General features: G+C 43.5%; 1 protein-coding gene across 1 annotated transcript in view; it reads right to left on the bottom strand.

The window, feature by feature from the left end:
- The window catches only part of MYO16 (myosin XVI), a 441479-nt gene that overhangs the window by 389863 nt on the left and 32253 nt on the right, over positions 1–19363 (bottom strand). The window contains exon 2 of the mRNA XM_028087376.2: positions 8742–8812. Within this exon, the coding sequence (XP_027943177.2) occupies positions 8742–8812 (71 nt within the window). The remainder of the gene's footprint in view (positions 1–8741; positions 8813–19363) is intronic.

Raw genomic sequence — 19363 nt, 5'->3', positions numbered from 1 at the left:
CTGAGCTTACTGATTCTTTTAGAGTCATCATTTGTTCACCTCAATTTGCTACTTTCTAAGATTCACTCTTCTCCCAAAAGGGTCGCTCTCCCCTTTCATCCAAGTTAGGGACTACAATCACAGTCATCGCCACAGTCTGAGCACAACAGCAATATTGGGTTACCCACCTTCTCTGAAAGCATAAAATGTCTTCCCTCCAGGACCCCAGAAACCTCCACCATGTTTTACTTATTTACCACCCCCTGGCTTGCCCCATGAAGACTGGCTCCCTGTTAAAGTACTAAATCCCAATATCCCAACCCATGATCAAAACATTCCATTCTGCCTCCTAAGGCATACTTAGAGAGCAACACCACAAATAGCTCCTTCCTCCAAGACTGTTTATTGAGTTGCCTAGGATTAGTGAGAACGAACACTCTCCACACTAACTCAGCGGTCCACAGCTTCTCAGGGAATACATTCTTTCACTGTTTGGAATTGTTTCTAAACAAAGGTAACGTCTCTCGATGTACAAACCCAATACAATGCGTAGTATTGATTCAGCTGAAAAGACCCTAAAAACCATAGAAACCAAATAACAAATACAGACAATTTTAAACTTAAAATGTTCTGTCTTTTCCCTACCTTTTGTCAGTTCTTCTGGTTGGCTAATGAGCATGTCTTGAGCAACCCTGCAATCTATCACTCAGAAAATCAAAAGCTGAATTCCCACATTAAATTCACTGGTTCATACATGAAAGTTCTTTTGCAAGTTTTTTTTTTCTTTTTTTAAACATGGGTCGAACCTGTCACATTAGTTTCCTCAATGTCTATACATTTTCAGGTACACTTCCCTTTCTTCTCGTCTGTGTTGATTTCAAAGCCTCTAGGGCAGAAGAGACTAGCAAAGAGTTACTGGGACAACATCCAGATTGATCCAGATATCAGTTATTGAGTAGGTATCACATGCTAAGCACAGTTCTACTATTAAACAAAAAAATTATCTCTGAACTCTCTGGAAGCGGTGGGGAGAGGGGAAGCAATTTGGATTAATCATTGTCCATTTTTCTTGTTCTATATTTATGGGTTCTCAGTGGTTAAAAACTTTTCTACAGCCAGAGACAGATGGAGAGAGACAGAGACAGAGATACACAAAGAGAGAGACACACACACACAGATTTGTATCAGTAGGAAAATGAATTTGAATTTGTTGCAATTTTTAAAATTTTTGAAATCTCTCTAGAACTTCCATATGGCCCCTTGTACTAAACATCAATCCCACTAGCCACCTCTTTCAGCCGGTGCCTAGATCTGTACAGAATTACTTTCAGCTCTCTGCCATTATATCACACTGAAGGATCGCACTCATTATAATGTCATCTTGAACATACTTCTCATCATTTTTGCTTTTCATGTACAGATGGTCTGCAACTTACAATGGTTCAACTTATGAGTTTTTGACGTTACAAAGGTGTGAAAGAATTCTGAATTTGGATCATGTCCAGGACTGGCGACGTGAGGTTCGAGCCCTTTTCATGGATGCTGGACAGCAGCCGCAGCTCCCAGGCAGCCATGTTGTCGTGAGCGAAGACAAGTGATACACTGCCAACCACTCTGTACCCAGGCAACCATTCTGTGGTATCACTTTCAGTAGACAATGCAATAAATTACATGAGATATTCAACACTTCATTAGAAAATGGGCTTTGTGCTCAATGATTTTGCCCAACTGTAGGCTAATGTTGGGCTAGGCTAGGCTAGGCTAGCTACAGTGTTTGGTAGGTTAGATGTATTAAATGCATTTTTGACCTAATGATACTTTCAACTTACGTGGTTCATCCAGACATAACCCCATCATAAGTCATATAAGACGTGTTTCTTCTCTCTGGCAAATACTTGTCCTATAGATTACCTCTCCATTCATAACCTACCCAGAACCCTCCAAGCTGAATCATAGTTATTATTTCCACCTGCATTCCAAGCATACATATCTTCCAGCCAACTGAACCAAACTCTAATTATAAAACAGACTATTACTAAAGAGATTCAGATGTACCACTGATGCACATCCAGAAATTTTAAAATCCTAATGGAACTTTTATCCTTTTAAGTGAATGTAACTCTGCTTCTTCAGCTGCAACATTGGTTTGCCTCACTTTGAATCACCAAGATTTTATTAGGCAACACTCTATTCCAGGCCCTGTGCTGGGCAGTGTACAAGTAAAGTTTAATGACACAATAACTACCCTTGGGAAATAGACAATCCAGTTGAATGAAATTGAGGGTGTTCTGAGCATTCTAGATTCACAGTGGAGGGTACCTAACAGCCTGATAGAATTGGACACTCCAGCATGGGACACTCTCAGCACAGGTCTTGAAGGATTTGGTGGGGAGGGTAGGGGTTGAGACATTCATAATCCATTAAGTATTCACTGAAGACCCACCATGTGCCCAGCGCTGCGCCAAGCCAGAGAGTTGGTATCATGGACTAGATATTGTCCCTAATCAATAGCCAAATTCAAGAGGGCAATGCAGTCAAAAGAGAAGTATGATGGGGAAGTCCAGTGAGCTACGGAGCCATCTCAGAGGAGCACCCCCAAAGTAGGAAACAGCATAACAATCTGGAGGAGAAATGAAAATGGCTCTTTGAGGAATTCTATGTCATTCGGCACCTTTCTGAGAGGGTGAGTTTCAGACTGAGACCTCAGGGAAAACCTTTCTGGGTGCGACATCCAGCTTCCCCTAGGAAAGGCTCTGTACCAATGATCTCAAGCTAGTCGACTGGGATTTTCTCAGAGGGGCTCAAAGTTCAAAGACATCTGTAAAAAATTCCTCGCCCATCTGCCTTCGTCCTGTCATGAAGGATTCTAATCCTTTATAAGTTGAGTTCTATGGTTGCAGAGATGAAGCAAAACAAAACACAAATCTCACTGGTAACTTTATTAAGGAATTTAGAATTTGCTCTTGAAGGAACCAGTCCTGTGTTATATATTTACTCAAAAATGGAAAATTCACTCCCCTCAGTTCCTGGTAGCATTCCGAGAAATGCATTTTTGTTGCCTTCTTACCCCCAAGTCATGCACCCAGGCAGTCCAGATAAAAATATACCCACTACACAGAACAAGGTTAAGATTTTCATTCAAGATTCAGATGGATACTGTACTCATGATCAAAGATCCTGGACGTAGGCTTTCCAGTTATGGATGCCATGATTCTCATGGACCAAAGAGATGCTGGATTTTAAAAAGCAAAGTCCAGCCAGAAATTTGAATCTTAATCACATCCTTGGAAAAAAAAACAAAGAAGTCACTATTTCCTGTCCATGGAAACTCTACTTCTTGTTTTCCAGCCCTTTCCAGCATCATCCTCAGACATCAGAATGGTAGGGTTCTCCTGCTCATGGGCATTATCCTTTCGCATGCATCTTGCTCCTTCAATTGCCTCTTCGCTTCCTGCTGCACCATACTGTCCAGATGTACCCCATTTCTCATCACCCAAGAAGCTCCCAGGAACGGCCCCTCGAGAGGGCACATTCTCTTCTTCTACGATTCATTTTCTCGCCAGTGTTTACCCTCACAGCTTTTCCCCTTTACTTTCTGGGAGAGCAAAGGGGAGGGGGTCACACGGTCAATGCCCAGATGCTCCAGACAATGTCCACGTACTTGTTGATCACTGTTGCTCTCTAACACCTAGACCAGTCTTAAAATAAGATCTTTCTTTAGACCTTTCCTCCACAGTCCTAATATTCTGACTCTTCAAAATATAATATTCCCCCTCCTCTAAGACACTAAAATGTGGAACAGCTGCAACTGTAGTAATTTGCTAATTATCTCTGCTTCTTCCAGCTCCTGAAGCTTGAAAGATGTGGAGAGTGAAGCCCAGTGAGCAGCCAACTCAGACACCAGACTTTCTTGGAAGAGCAGGAAGTGATTAAAACAGAATTTTAGCCTCTAACAAAACGGCAGTCAGAACTACTTCTATCAATTTCTTTTATTATATGAAACATACATGTAAAAATGAAAAGACTTTGCCTCCTTTCCTCAACCTGAGTCACTGCTAAAAGTTTCTGGTCTAGCCTTCAAGATTTTCTCTGCTCTCGCAAAAGATTCTCCCCCTTTCTCTCTTTCTCTCTCTCATCTACCTGCCTGTACTATATACGCAATTCATCAGGTCAAAGAAAGGGTAGTTCCTATTTCTAATGCATTCCACTCAAGCCTCACTGTGGTCAGCTGCTGTCACAAGACCACACTAAAAGAATTTGTGTTTCATGCTCCCTTTTAGAGGGTTTGGTCACCATCAGGAGCTCCTTCTCGAGAGCTCATTTATTAGAGGTCATAACATAAAACCCTGGACAGTGGTTTCGCAAAATCTGTGGGGTGCTGTTTCCAAATCCACAAATATCGTAATTTCTTCCTGAGACTTAAATCTGAGTGTTCATGTCTATTGGCCTCCTGGGGTGCAGATCCTGTCACCTGCTGTAATTACTTCCCCTCGGTTGATCACAGGACTTGACACCTGCCATATGTTTGATACATGAATTATTTACGGAAGGGTAGGCAAACAAGCCAATCCAGAGGTATTTGGTGAAAACTTTAAAAGAAGATAAAACTAAAGATTTTATATGACAAAATATACTCAAACCTGCTTCTCAAATATCTACCTGTACGGGATGGGATTTGTTCATCTCCAACATCAAAGTTCTCCCGCCACTTCTAAGAGAAGTGTACCAAAATCTACACTTGGAATCGCTCAATAAAGAATAATTGAGTTAAATAAAACTCCGAAAATCTCAACAATTTCCACCGCTTATTCTCGATGGCCCACGCAAACAGAGGCTGCCTTTTTCTCAAAGGCGTTGATCTAAGCCTCTATAATTAGAGCTTCGGTGCTGATAACACATCAGGCTTCACAGCGCAGGATGCCCCAAAGTTGGGGCCAAGAGCACAGATGCTCACACCTGACATCTCAGAGAGCGAAATTGCCTTTTTCAGTACCTAAGGCATGTTGAAACCCTGTCATTTTGTCTCTCTGGCAACTCGCAATTTTTCATTTGCTTTTATTTACTCAGGAACCCCAGGAGAAGATGACTCGGTGCTGAGCCCGTGGCCCCTCGGCCGTACCCAGGCTTTCTCAAGCACAGCCCAGCTCCACCTTCCCTTTATCCGAGGCTCGCAGCCCATGCCTAACGGCATGAAGATGCAACACAGCTGCACTGACCGGAGAGTTAAGAAAGTGTTTCCCTCTGCCTTCTCACTTGAATCCTCTCATTTCATTTTCCTTCTGACCCCACCATTTCTGAGTCTTTATACTCTGTGACCTGGGCCTCAAATAATTCACTTCTCATTAGCCTGATGTCCTTGGGGCCCATTCATTCATCTGTTCATTCGTGGACGACGTACTATTTCCTGCACATCACACGCCAAGGATATAAAAGTATCTAAGACAGCCACGGTTTTTGAAAATGCAGTCTGGCAGAGAGAAAGGGCACATCATCCATTAATTATGACCCCTCATGACAAGATCTGTAGCAGAAGCAAGGACCATGCGCTAGGAGGTCTTGGATAAAAGAGTAATTACGTCTGATCGGGAGGGTCGGAGAAGGTGTCAGAACTGTGCTCCCAAGGCAGGAGTGGCCTCATTATGGTCCTCTGCCATGATCTCCTGTTCACCCCTCTCCCAGGTCTGCCGTAATCAGTGGTTTATTTTTCCTCCCTCCCTGGGAAAACTAAACTCCACATGGGCACAGAACGTGTTCTGAATCTCGGCACCCCTAAGAGCGATCATAGCATCAGATACTAATTAATTAAGTAGTTCATGCACTAACTTTCCTACTCCACAAATCTACTAAGGATCTACCCAGTGCTGGGCACTCCCCCAGGCTGATGAGAATATGGCCAGTTCTTGCTCTCATGGAGTGGACGGTCTAAGAAGCAGGACAGAATCACATGGGTCTCTGATCTGTTTGCCCTATCCTACAGGGCAAGCCAGGGAAGGCTGCTCCGTTAGATGTCTTCTGAGCAGAGACTCAAAGCGAACGAGGGCATGAGCGGTGTGGATACCTGCAGAGCAATGTTCCAAGTGTAAAAGACAGAAGGGAGGGGGTGCACCTGGTGGGAATGTGGCGGACACAGTAAGGAGCCGTGAGAACGAGAGGGGAGGGACCGGGCGGGGGCCATGGTGGGGGCAGATCATGGCATGGCTCTACGTAGGACTTTGGTTTTTTGTTTGTTTGTTTGTTTGTTTTTTGAGTGGGAAGGAAAGTTTCTGGTGTATTCTGATGGAGGAGAGACGTTGACTTGACTTCTGTGTGGCAACAGCCTGCAGGTAGGTGAGGATAGGGCGGGGAGATGAGAGAGGCTGTTGCTTATCCTGTGAAAGGGATGATGCTTTAGGAGAGCGTGGCAGCGGTCCAGGTGAAGGGACACAGCGGCATCTGGCTGTAGGTCAGAGGCCCAGAAAGCAAGCACTGATTTGCTGACTGACAGGATGCACTTCTTTGTGCTCATTACAGGCAAATGCATTTTATATATTGTCATGGGTGTGTCTCTCTCCCTCTCAAACACACACATGCTCAGTAATAATACATTTTTGGCAATATTAACAATGAATTCACATGATTTGTTTACAGAAAAGGCCTGTCTTCCAGTAGCTGAGTTAGAATGACAGGGTGTTCTCTGAAAACCGAAATGAGCACCTTGCAGGTACCACTGGGGAACAGGTGTGACAAGAACCTTGTGTCAGCAGAGGCCAGAGTGGAAGCTCTGTACTATCTGTTACTAAGTGAACTTGGCCAAATTGTTTCATACTTCTGTTTCTCAGTTTCTAACTAGGAAAGTCACAGAGGCATACTCCCAAGCACACAGAGCTATGGTGAATAAAAAATTAATTTATATGAAAATGCATCATAAATAATACACTATAACGTGCATATTGATCAATATCTAACATAGCAAAGACACTTTATGGCCTAAAAGTTATTTTCACATCTATCTGATCATCACAATGCATGCTGTGATGTGTATTCATCACAATAAATTCTCTGAGCACAATAGCCCAGATAATATCCCCATTTCACAGATGGGAAAAATGAGCCTCAGTGAGCTTAAGCATCTCCTCAAACTTCATGAAAGGAGTAAGTGTACATGAAGTTACATATGAGAGGAAAAGACCAAAAGGCACTGGCATGGGATCGAATTCTCTCCTGATCACCTTCTGATGGGGGACACAGAAGCAGGTGTAGACACTCCCAAGAAAAGAAAGCAGGGCCTGGCCTGGTCTCCTTCTGAACATGCTGATCACCGGGCCTCCTGGGAGAGAGATAACCATATTGACCAAGAGCAGCACGACCTTAGTCTACCTAGCGCTGCTTATCATCATCGGACCTGGGATCTAGGAACTAACAAGGCTTGGCTCCTTAGAAGTTTCATGTAAGCCATGTAATGATCTGAGTCTCAAATGGAGAGGTTTCAGAACCAAAACACTCCAGGGAAGGAAAAAGTCATCTAGAAATCTCTTTCTGTCTCAATCAATGCTGGAGAGAAACAGTTTACATTTCTTCTACAGACTGTCTCCTATCAATATTCTGAGTTGTTTTTCTATTCTGCTGAGTGCATAACAAGATTGTCTGTACCCCCAGATATCGTGAGCCTTTGGTAGGCACAGGTTTCTCTTGTATGCGGTGGTTCTCAGCCTAGGCTGCAAATCAGATTCAGCTCGGGGAGCTCCCAATTGCTACATCCCAGAAAAATTAAGTCAGAATCTCCACGGACCGGGCTAAGGTTGTGAGGCAGGTGTCGGCATTTTACCGCTCCCAGGGGATTCCAACGTGCAATCCAGGCTGAGAACCGGTGGCGTGTTCCGGAGCTCTGGGCTGTTTGATGCATGACCTTTTTTAACAGAGTTCAATGTACCGCAAAGAAATACAGCTCATCTCTGACCTTGGTAGAGGTAAAAACCTAAGTTAGGTTTTTAATGTCATGTTAATTTTTATATTTTTCAAAATTAAGGCTTAGTCATTAAATTAGTCCTAAAGACCACTAAATTGAATCCTTCTATTGACTTTTTAAGTGAACCCGTAAAAATTTTTGGCACATGAACCTAATATAATATTTTTTTGTTTGTGCCCTTATTTATTTGTTGATTCACTTAGCCATTCACTGCTTTGTCTCCAAAAGAATGTTGGTGAGCTTTAGTCACATTTATATGCGCCTGGTCACAAGCAGAGCACAGAGAAAGTTCACTGTAGCCAAAGACAACGTGTAGAAGCAAAAGAATGACTGCCTAATAGTCTATAGTGGATACAATATTATTTGCTTCATTTTCAAAAGCATCTTTTTTAGGGCAGAAGTTCTAACTCCATTTGTTAAAGATTACTTATAAACAACAACGTAGTAATTAGGAAATACTGCAGCTCGTTATCCAAGCCTGATCATTTTAAAGTGTCATGTTTTGAAGATCATCTGTCAGATGTACATTTGGGGGATGCCTGGGTGGCTCAGTCGGTTAAGCGTCTGCCTTCGGCTCAGGTCGTGATCCCAGGGTCCTGGGATCGAGTCCCGCATCGGGCTCCCTGCTCAGCGGGGAGCCTGCTTCTCCCTCTCCCACTCCCCCCTGCTCATGCACTCTCTCTCTCTCTCTCAAATAAATAAATAAACTCTTTAAAAAAAGATGTACATTTGGCTATTGAACTTTGAGCCCACGACTGATGCTCCTCCCTGTGTCGCCCCGCCCCCCCCAACCGTGCCCCAGTCAGAGGGTGCTCACCAGATGCAGCAGGGACCCTCCTGAGGAAACGGCGGTGTGCGGATCCGCGCCCTCCTTCAGGAGCCGGAGCGCTGAAAAATCAAAAGAGTAGGCAGTTACAGCACGTGCTTCACCCACACCGTGAACCAAAACCTGAGCGGTTCCTTAATACCTAAAATGCAAATAGCCATAAAAGCCAAAGCAGACTCGTTAGCCGCCCTCTGACCTCACTTGGTGTGTGAAAGACTGGTGGCGTCTGTCTGCACATCAAACTTATTCCTCCGTCTGTCAGTGTCATTTCCTATTACAGCTGAGCAAATCATTCAGAAAGGGGGACACGCTCTTACAGTGTATTGCTTCAACGTGTCGAGTTTGTATATCCTTTGTAGGGCAAAATAATAAAAAGAAATTACTTCACGAGGCTCATGGAGGCACTGGATCACTTAACTCTTATTTTTTAATTTCACTGGGGCCCATTGGCTTAAAACAAAGTTTGTGCTCTGGACATTAAACTTCTCTTGCCGCGATGACCTCTTGGCAGGGTGTCCACCGTTCCCAAGAATGCACTAGGACACAAGGCCATTTCTACCTAAGTTAATAATGCCAAATAGGTCAAAATAGATGCCAATTATCAGAATAAATGCACAGGTGGAAGGGGACCTGTGTTTGCACCTGAACAGCAAAGGTGAATTCATTAGTACAAGAAATGCCACAGGCATGAGGAGACTGATTGTTCTATTTTCCGCTTCTTACAGTGGACTCTAGGACCAGCCTCACAGAAAGGCTTATCAATTCCCCAAAGCACGTTTCCACAGTTAATAGCAGTATCACAGTCTTAATAAAAAGTCATTAATGCATTTTCCACAAGAACTATAATTAAAGCACCAGTGACTCTTTTTTCCCCCCCATTATACCACAGACCGGTATTAAATGGCTCGGATTCAAACGCATACCTCACTGAGCATACTGTCTTTCCATGAAGTTTCTCTGCAGTCTGGAGTGTTACCTGATGTACCTTCTATTCTATGGTACCCCAAATCATTTATGTGTTCCAATATCTAGTGTGTCACCATCTTCCCCAAAGCTAACCGCACGTCACGAGGGGCGCCATGGGTCCTGGCAGACATGGCAACCCCCACTGTCCCCTCTCCAGGAAGGCCGTCTCGTGGATGACGTGCGCAGTGGGGGTGAAGAAGGAGATTGAACAGCCCCTCCAAAATGGGGGTGACGTGGAGACAGCAGAGACAACCCGTACCCAGCCCAGTGTGCCCTCCAGACAGCCCTTCCTTAAGTTGGAGGGCCTTTCGTCCAAATCTCTCTCCCCAGGGAAGTCAGACACGCCCCTATGCCCTCTCAACAGCGGCAACACTTGGCTCCTTGGATCTGCGCCCCTTCACTTCAGCTCCCTGAAAGCTGTCCTCAGGAGGAGTCTGTCCACATCTGTTCACCTTCCAAGTGGCTTCCCCTTGAGTATGCTCTTTCTCCAATTAAGAATTGAATTCTTTTCATAACATAGATTCTCCTAACGTTGGTAGTTTGTGACAAAAAAATTTCTCCAAGACAGCATTCTTACAGGATCAAGTGTAACCTGACATGGCGTGGGGCGGCCATTTGCTTACTTGGGCATCTCCGCCCTTAGCCATCAGGAGAACATCCAGGAAGGTAAGTCCTTTGCCTTTCTTGTCCTCGCGGTATTTCTAGGAGCTGTCCTGCTGTGTGGTTTGCAGGTGCCCTTTCTCCCTCCCGTTCCCTGCTCTCTCTATGCACACGTATAATAAATGGATGCACTTCCTGCTCCCTCGCATACTTCTTGCCCTTAATTTTGAACAGTCCATTGCCAACAACAGTTAATTAAATACATTTACCGATGGTTTCCTCAGAAGATAAATAACTCTTTTACCCAAATATTTACATTTTTAGCAAACGAAATTATTCATCTTGAATTAACTAATATCAACACAGTGCTTTAAAGTTTTCATAGCAAAGCACTTATACTACAAATACAGTATGAGGCAGATTTTATTAGAAAAACATTCATAAAATGCTGTCAGATTTTTTTTTTAAGATTTCTTTATTTGAGAGAGAGAGAGAGAAAGCAGGGGGGAGGGGTAGAGGGAGAGGTACAAGGAGTCCCAAGCAGACCCCGCATTGAGCAAGGAGCCTGACGCGCGGCTCGATCTCACAAACCTGAGAACAGGACCTGAGCTGAGACAAAAGAGCCCGACACCCAACCGACTGAGCCACCCAGGCTCCCCTGCTGTCAGATTTTTGAGTAGACTCCACCGTGCACATGTGTAGTGAATTAATTATACATAATAGAAGTCAGTGAGACACTGGCCTTGGGCATCCACAGATTTGGCTATGAGGCCCCACTGGGAGACCTACTGAATTCTCTGTGCCTCAGTTTCCTCTCAGTTGAACTCACGCCATGGGGGCACTGACAGAAGTGAATGAGCCAACAGAGCAGCATGTTAATCATGCCTCCTGGCCCTGGGCACAGATCTCCAAATGATTCCTACTAGTATAATTACTCTACGTCGCAAAACCCCATAGTAACATATCCTAGAATCCATAACTTAAGGTTTGGTGCGCCTGGGTGGCCCCGTCAGTTAAGCGTCTGCCTTTGGCTCGGGTCATGATACCGGGGTCCTGGGATCGAGCCCCGTGTCGGGCTCCCTGTTCGGCGGGAAGCCTGCTTCTCCCTCTGCCTGCCACTCTACCTACTTGTTTTCTCTCTCTCTCTCTCTCTGTCAAATAAATAAAATCTTAAAAAAAAAAAAAAAACATAACTTAAGGTTTATTCTAAATTTTCTCAAAACCTTCCAATTTTTAAATGTTGAATGTAAGTGTAGGATTTAGCAGCAGTCACTTGGAGGACGAGTGTGTAATTTATCAAGCACGAAAGGGATGAGGAGCACTATGCGGAAGGCAGTGAAGAACGGTGAACATGCGGGGGGTGGGGCACAGCATGTGGCTCGGAAGACTGGCTCAGGGAGGACATGGCACATCAGGCTACAGGACTCGGACACCAGTTTGTGGGCAACAAATGCCCGCCAGTCAGCCCTGAGTACTATATATTTAGTTATTTGTAAATATTTGCTGTCAAGGGTACAGTGCCAACTAAGCAGGCTGGGACAGGGTGGGTGCCACATGGCAAAGGGAGGGGTCTGTGGAGCACTGACACCATGTCCAGGGAAACCAGTTTGTAAGGTGCAGAAGACAGATGGGTAATCACAGGAGCAGGGAGAACTACCGTGGTGTGGTGGTGAATGTTCCAGGATGGACAGGGATGGAGATGGAGATGTCTAGATGGATGGATGGACGGACAGACGGATGGACAGACGGATGGAGAGAGGGATGGATAGATAGATATGCATTTATGAGTTTACTACACATTTTATTGATACAAAGGCTGTGTAGCCCACAATTTACAAATAATTAGATGTATAGTACTCACGATTGTAAATGCCATCTGGCCAAATGATTCTCACAAAATACTTTTGATGATTTTTGTTGAGCTCTTATATCCACAGCCAGTCTGTGGTTACAATTAGTGCACATGACCTTGACATTTGGTGGGTATTTTCACTGACATTAATGAGTAGAGTCAGGGGTGAGCAAACTATGGCCAGCAGGCCAAATCACGCTCTGGAATTTATACAGCCTTTGAACTAAAAATGGTTTTTACATCTTTAAAGGGTGTGTAAGAAAAAAAAACAAAACAAAACAATGAAAAACAACCAAAAAAAATCCAACATGAGTGGGCAACATGGACTTTAGGTAGCCTGCAAAGTTTAACACAGCTACTATCTGGCCCTTTACAGAAAGTTTGCTGGCTTCTGAGTAAGATTAAAATGAAACAATGAAGTGTGTCAGACGTTGCTCATTTATCAATGACCTGACCTGACGGACATCTTTTGGAAGTAAGAAAATGGTTTTTGGACAGTGTATCACATTGCATCAAATTCTTGGTCCTGACATAACACATTTGTAAGTATAGCCCTGCATGAACACGGCCTTCAAAACTTCTTAATTCGAGACAAGCAATAAGACAATACGTCAAGCCGGCTTCCGTGGTGTGATTCTCCTATCTCAAGCTGCCAATGTGATGTCACTGAACCCAGGGCTGGGAAAAGATGTGACATAGCACACGATTATACAGCATTCCCACCACAAGACATGCAGGTGACTTCAAGGGCAGAAATGAGAGAAAAATGCAGTGAACTAATTAGGAAGTGATGAGTCTTGAGTGTTACTCTTTTAAAAAATATTTTGTTTATTTATTTGAGAGAGAGAGAGTGAGCACAAGCGGAGGGGTAGGGACAGAGGAAGACGCAGACTCCCTGCTGAGCAAGGAGCCCCATGTGGGGCTCCATCCCAGGACCCCGAGATCATGACCTGAGCCGAAGGCAGATGCTTCACCCACTGAGCCAGCCAGGTGCCCCTTGTGTATTACTCTTTATTACAATCTCCTTAATTGTAAGTTTATATACTTCAATTTTTACTATAGGCGTTGTTTAACTGTTTCACAGCCAACTGACAAATTCCTTAAATTTTAACAACTGGTTCTCAGGGTCTGGAAGGGCAAGCTCAGCGAACCATGGGGAGCAGCCTGAGGTCCTTAGGGAACGTGTCCAAGAACATCCAGGAATGACAAGGACACTACACCCAAGAATTCCAGAACCTCTTGCCACAGTGACAGAGAAATAAGTCCTGCCCCTCTTGATTGGGCCACACCTCGGCCTAAGGAGAACAGAGGAGGGGACAATTTGAGCATAATTTTTTCCCCTAGATAGAAGGGCTGTTTTCCAAAGGGGCTGTTTGCATTATCAGACAGCACTAAGTTCGAACCACGGAGGGCACGCTGACGGGGACGCCCCTGGATACCACGGTGGGGACTCAGGAATAAGACAAAATTAGCTGTTCACAAAATAAATGTTTTTCACATAAACACACACCACAAATTGTAGAGTGAGCTAAATTCTATGTCTGTCAAGGGTTAAAACTGGACACTGTGAAGTACCTAGATATAAAGACGTAATGAAGAAAATGCCATTTGCATAATAATTCATTCATAACAGAGAATTTTGAAAAAGAAGAGGGTATGATGGGGGAAGCAAAGGCAAAAGAAACATTAAATTTCCTTACTACTGACAGCCCACTGACAAGTCCTTAAAATAGGCAGAGCAACCTTCCCCTAGGAGCTCGGCTGCCTGGATATTGACACTTGGGTAAGGGCAAAAGGCAACCTCAGCCCAACCCCCAGGACCCCGTGAGTCTACTTTAACATATAAAAATTCCTTTGGAAAAGTTCCTTTATCCATTACCCCCCCTCCCTGAGCTATATGTCAGCAGTCATCCCCCAAGCATATGGCCCACCGATATACATCTGAAGGGCCTCATGACCAAGGTTTTCGTAGACAGTAATAAACGGCCTTTTCCCAACAATAGCTAGCCCCCCTCAAGGTCCTGGAAACCTTTGCTTCCAAAATTCCTTAGAGACTTATGCTCTCCCTGACCCCCTCCCAACCCCAGTACAGCTCTTTCTGCCCATGGGTCCTGTGCTTTAATAAAACCACCTTGTTTGCACTGAGGACAGATCAAGAATTCTTTCCTGGCCGTCCGCTCTGGACCCCAACATTTCCTACATCAGGTACATTTTTCCAATGCTAACACACACTGAGCACTTTTCTAAGTACCTGGGCTGTAAGGGCATTAGTACAAAAATTACTTTAATTCTCTTAACTCCATGATGCAGATCCTATAATTGTTTCACGAAGAAGGACACTCAGATTGTGTGATGCCCCCCCAACACCAAGCCACATGGTAACCTGGTGGATCTAGAACTCAGTGTGGGCAGCAGGATTCCAAGGGTTCTTAACAAGAAGAGCATCGAGGTAGAGAAATTTTAAGATCACAATGGAAAAGAAAAAGTCATAACAGGAATCAAGATCCATTTTAATGCCCTCCGATTACTCGTTTTGTGTAAAACTGCCCAAAAGTACCTTTCTCTAAAAAGGTACAGGTTCGTAGCAACCTTGTAATAACAAGACGTGAATTGCCAGTTAAGTCAAATGGCCTAGCCACTCCAAGTCTTTCTGTGACAATAAAATCCGCAGGAGAACAGCCGGAGAGACAGCCATCTGGGGCCCAAACAGAATAATGAGGCTGAGGCTTCCTTTTAGAGTAGCGCTGCTTGGAACTGATTCAGCATTTATTGTATATTTGTGGCTTCGTCATCAAGCTGCCACAGAGCTCCACTGAGAAGTCTGTGTGGGGGGCATGATTTGATATTTAAAAAGAAACATTCAGCCTCTAAATCTTCAGCTATCGGGGTAGAAAATGGAGGCAAACACATCAGAAAATTTGCTAAGGAGCTTTAACAGACTATACAGCTGTCCCCACTGAATGTCCCCACCAGCGCCAACAACAGCCAAAGCCAAGAGTCCAGCTGAGAATCAGCACTCATTCTGAGTCTCCAGACAGCACCGTGATTTATCCGTGTTGATGACATACCACACATGGAGGAGAGGAACCGGACAGCAACTTGGTGACCGTAACTGCTTTGGGGATGCTAGGAGCCCGGGTGGGTATCTGGCTACACAACAATCAATGATGCTCATGTGATTCTCATGATGACTGTGGGTCGATATTCACAAAGATTTTACATTTAAAATCAACGGAGGGAAGGACAAGGGAAACACAACATAACCAAGGGTTCTAAGTCTTGGCCCCATTTTAAGCCCCACACAGGCATTTTTTTAGAGAAAAGAAAAGATAACTCATATGTGATAAAATATTAGCAGATAGTAAACCTGGCCGAAAGGTGTATGGAAGTGCTTTATTTTATTTGCTCACCTCTTCTGTAAGTTTTGTTTAATTTTGAAATAAAAAGATACAATGAGTAACTACAAAAAAATCGAGGCAGAGTCCTTTCTCCCTGAAGGGATAATAGGAATGTCAATGTAAAGACTTGCAAAAAACATAGATGTGAAAATTTCCATAACAATCGATGGTCTTCAAAGAAATGCTTTAAAAGGTTTATCTTATCAATATGTTAATGAAGAAGGGAGTCAGAAAGCAGGAACACAGAGATTATGTTACTAAGGTCACAGAAATGTCCATCTGCACAGCAATGCCGCTTAACACACAGATTTCCTGCCCTGAGTAGAACCCAAATTTAGGATGTCTAAGAATGACATGAGGATTTTTTTTTCTTAAGTAGATTTTTCTTTTTCTTTTTTTAAAGATTGTATTTATTTACTTGAGAGAGAGCAGGAGCATGGGGAGGGGTTGAGGGAGAGGGAGAAGCAGACTCCCCGCTGAGCAGGGAGCCAGATGCAGGGGCTCCATCCCAGGACGCTGAGATCACGACCTGAGCTGAAGGCAGAGGCTTAACCGACTGAGTCACCCAGGTGCCCCTAAAATAGATTTTTCTAGTTCAGTGATTCTCAACCTATTTTGCATTATCACTCATTCCCCATCAACCTCTACCGTAAAACTGTAATACCACAGATACTCCGTCCATCTGACCAGGTGCTGTGGCCCTAGGAAGGGCAACAAACCAACCATAAAGCTAAACACTTTTCTCCCCCAAGAAAGACTTTTCACCTTGGGGTGCCATTTCTCCCCCTTCAGGATCAAGCCCTAGGCCCACCTCCAGATACTCTGATTCAAGCATTCCAGGAAGAGATCTAAAGGGTGGCTCAATTGGTTAAACCATGCATTTTAAACAAATACTCCGGGAGATTCTGGCCCAGGTGGCCACCTAAATTCATTTTGAGAAAAACTGCTAGGATTTTATGATCTCAGAAAATTACCTTCAACATCTCACTTAGAGCAAGAGAATGAGTGCCGAAGTTAAGAATTTATGGCAGATCCGTTCCCGTTAATTTGCCGTTGAGAATTTGACCCCTAATGCTGTATGAATCACAGTATCCCTCTGACCACACAATTTATTCTCAGTGGGATCCCGAGTATCCCTCTGAACACACAATTTATTCTCAATAAATACATATTTAGCCAAACCTGCCTGAGCTGAATCTTGGTTTAGTGGGACCATCCCCAAGAGGCTTGGTCAAGGTCTGCATGGATGGGGTGTCCTCAGGTGGGGACAGAGCCTGAGTCTGGGGCAAGGATTCTCAACCCTAATTATGCTTAGAACAGCTACTAAAACTTGAAAAATGTATAAATACCCTGTTCTGTCACCAGATTCTTAAAATCAGTCAAGAATGTGCCCAACTGTCCATATGTTTTTAAGATCAAAGCACCTTGATGATTCTAATACTGAGAAGGGTGAGAAGCAGTGGAAATCCGTATCCAAAGGGCTGGTCAGCTTGTTTCCGCCCCAGCCTGGCAAAGACGTGAAGAGGCTCTAACAGGTTTTGAAGCTCACAGTGAGGATCTGCCTGGGATCTGGATTCAGGGGAGCGGCTCAGTCACAAATAAGTGGTTGCTTCTGATTTGGGTCAGGTCCACATGCATCTTCAGGACATTCAGGAAGGCAACCAGCCACTCTCCTAGAACCGGAGACCCGTGGGGTCAAGGCGGCATTAGCGTTCCAGACTTAGTAAGAGAATTATGTATCAATCAGCTAGGTGTACCGTCGAATCATGCACCCCGCGGCCCACCTTAGTCCCACTGACCTACCAAGCTTCAGGCAGTGAAGGCTAATTTCAACTCTTCAACGACTTTGTAATGAGGTGTTTTTTGTTTGTTTGTTTGTCTGTTTTACTTTGCAATTAGTTGAAGAGTTCTGCCTCCCTACTCAACTGGGTCAAAACTGGATCTGACTAAAATGTGGACGTTGTTGAGACCAGGGTCCAAGACTGCCATTGCCAAGCTAACTCAGATGCCCACCCAACGCCCTTGTGCAGCTGTGACTGATGCAACAAACATCCAGTGAGTGCCTTTTCTGTGCGGAGCACTGTTTTAGGAGTCGGAACTATAGCAGAGAAAAAAATAGGAAAAAAAAAATTCTGCCTTCGTACACTTTATAATCTCATGGGCGCCAGTAGGTGAAGACAGAAGACAGACAAGAAGTTATTACACAGCAGAAGGGTCTGTAGTTCTTCTTGAGTCAGTGCCTGGATATCCTGAATCTTTCTGGAAAATTATTTGCCATTTCCCTCTTCCAATGTTGCTTGTAACTTATTTGCTTCCTTCCTCCCTCCTCCAGGGAGCTGAAAAGATATTCAAAAAAGGGCTTCTATTAAGTTCACCTGTTCTACAGAATTTCTGACATATATTATTGTGATGCATACGCCTGGGAGGAATCAGGAGTGGCCTGTGTGCCTAAACCAGCCCTGACTCATTAACTTTCCAAATATTCCAGAACAGAACCAAAGTGACAGTTTTATAACAACACAGATTTAACTGTATCGTATTTCTTCAGACCTCGATGTAGGAATTGTAAATCCAGAATGCACACAATATAAATACATGCTACACTTTTTATCTTTCTCTATAATCCACTGTCAATTTATCTTACATAACTTTAAAATGTTTTTTTATATTTCAAATTTAAGAAGTAGCCTTAGCTTCAAAAAAAATGATGCATTTTCAAAACATGATTAAAAAAAAACACAGTACACCATCTACATTACTACTACTACAGAATTCTGTTTCTGTCTGAGGACAGTAAAAACAAAAACAGAAACAGAATAATATAAACATTCCTCAAAGTTATTAAAAGGTGATGTACTTGAAATAAAAGGCAAAACAACTATTTACCCACTTTTAAGTGGGGCAAAGGCGGATGGGGGCATGAGCGAAATAGGTTAAGACAACCTTACCTCGAGGAGCATGGAGTAACGTATAGAATTGTTACGTACGTTAATTTTACTTAAATAAAAAAAAAATCACAAGCCAGTTTTTAAAAAATTACATCTCAAAAAAAAAAAAAAAGTAAGGGAAAGGGGAGAGAACTATCTGAGTATTTCTGTCTTTGACCACTACCTAAAGATAAACTCAGAAGACAGGGTGGAGAGCATCAGAGGATACTCATTGATGTATTTGTGGTTGTATAGATGTGGTCTTTTAATCTTTCATATTTCCCCTCCAGACTTCCTCGTCAGATAAACTCACTGACAGAACCCTGAGTGCAGGATACTTCGTGAATTCCAACTGTATCACAGATATTCATTATTTTTAACTCATTTTCAAAGTGAAATTTCAGGGGCGCCTGGGTGACCTAGTTGGTTAAGCGTCCGACTCTGGATCTCACCTCAGGTCTTGATCTCAGGGTCATGAGTTCAAGCCCTGAGTTGGGCTCCGTGCCCTACTTTAAAAAAAAAAAAATGGGGGGAAAAAAGGTGAAATTTCATACAAGCAAAGTTTGCTCTAACAGATGAGACATTTTGGAGCAACTGACTCCCTGAAGACAACCAGAAAGGCTGAACAGTTTTTTTTTTTAATGCTTTAATTCTTCAGTGAGTTAAAAATAGAACCAAGTACTACACGGAAAGGTATCAGATACATTAAAGCTATCACAATTAAAACTCTTGAGCATTGGTCCAAGAATAGACAATAGATGAAAGAACAAAATGTCTACCACGGGATTTGGTTCCAGTTTTTGTCAATTATGAACACAGCTGTTATCAACATTCCTACACAAGTCTTTTTGTAAAATCATGCATTAATTT

The sequence above is a fragment of the Eumetopias jubatus genome, unplaced genomic scaffold, assembly GCF_037043125.1.
Source record: "Eumetopias jubatus isolate StellerSeaLion01/CBP00866 unplaced genomic scaffold, mEumJub1_p1.0 scaffold_3, whole genome shotgun sequence".
In the NCBI taxonomy this organism is placed as follows: domain Eukaryota; kingdom Metazoa; phylum Chordata; class Mammalia; order Carnivora; family Otariidae; genus Eumetopias; species Eumetopias jubatus.
This window is presented reverse-complemented; position numbering and strand designations above follow the sequence as displayed.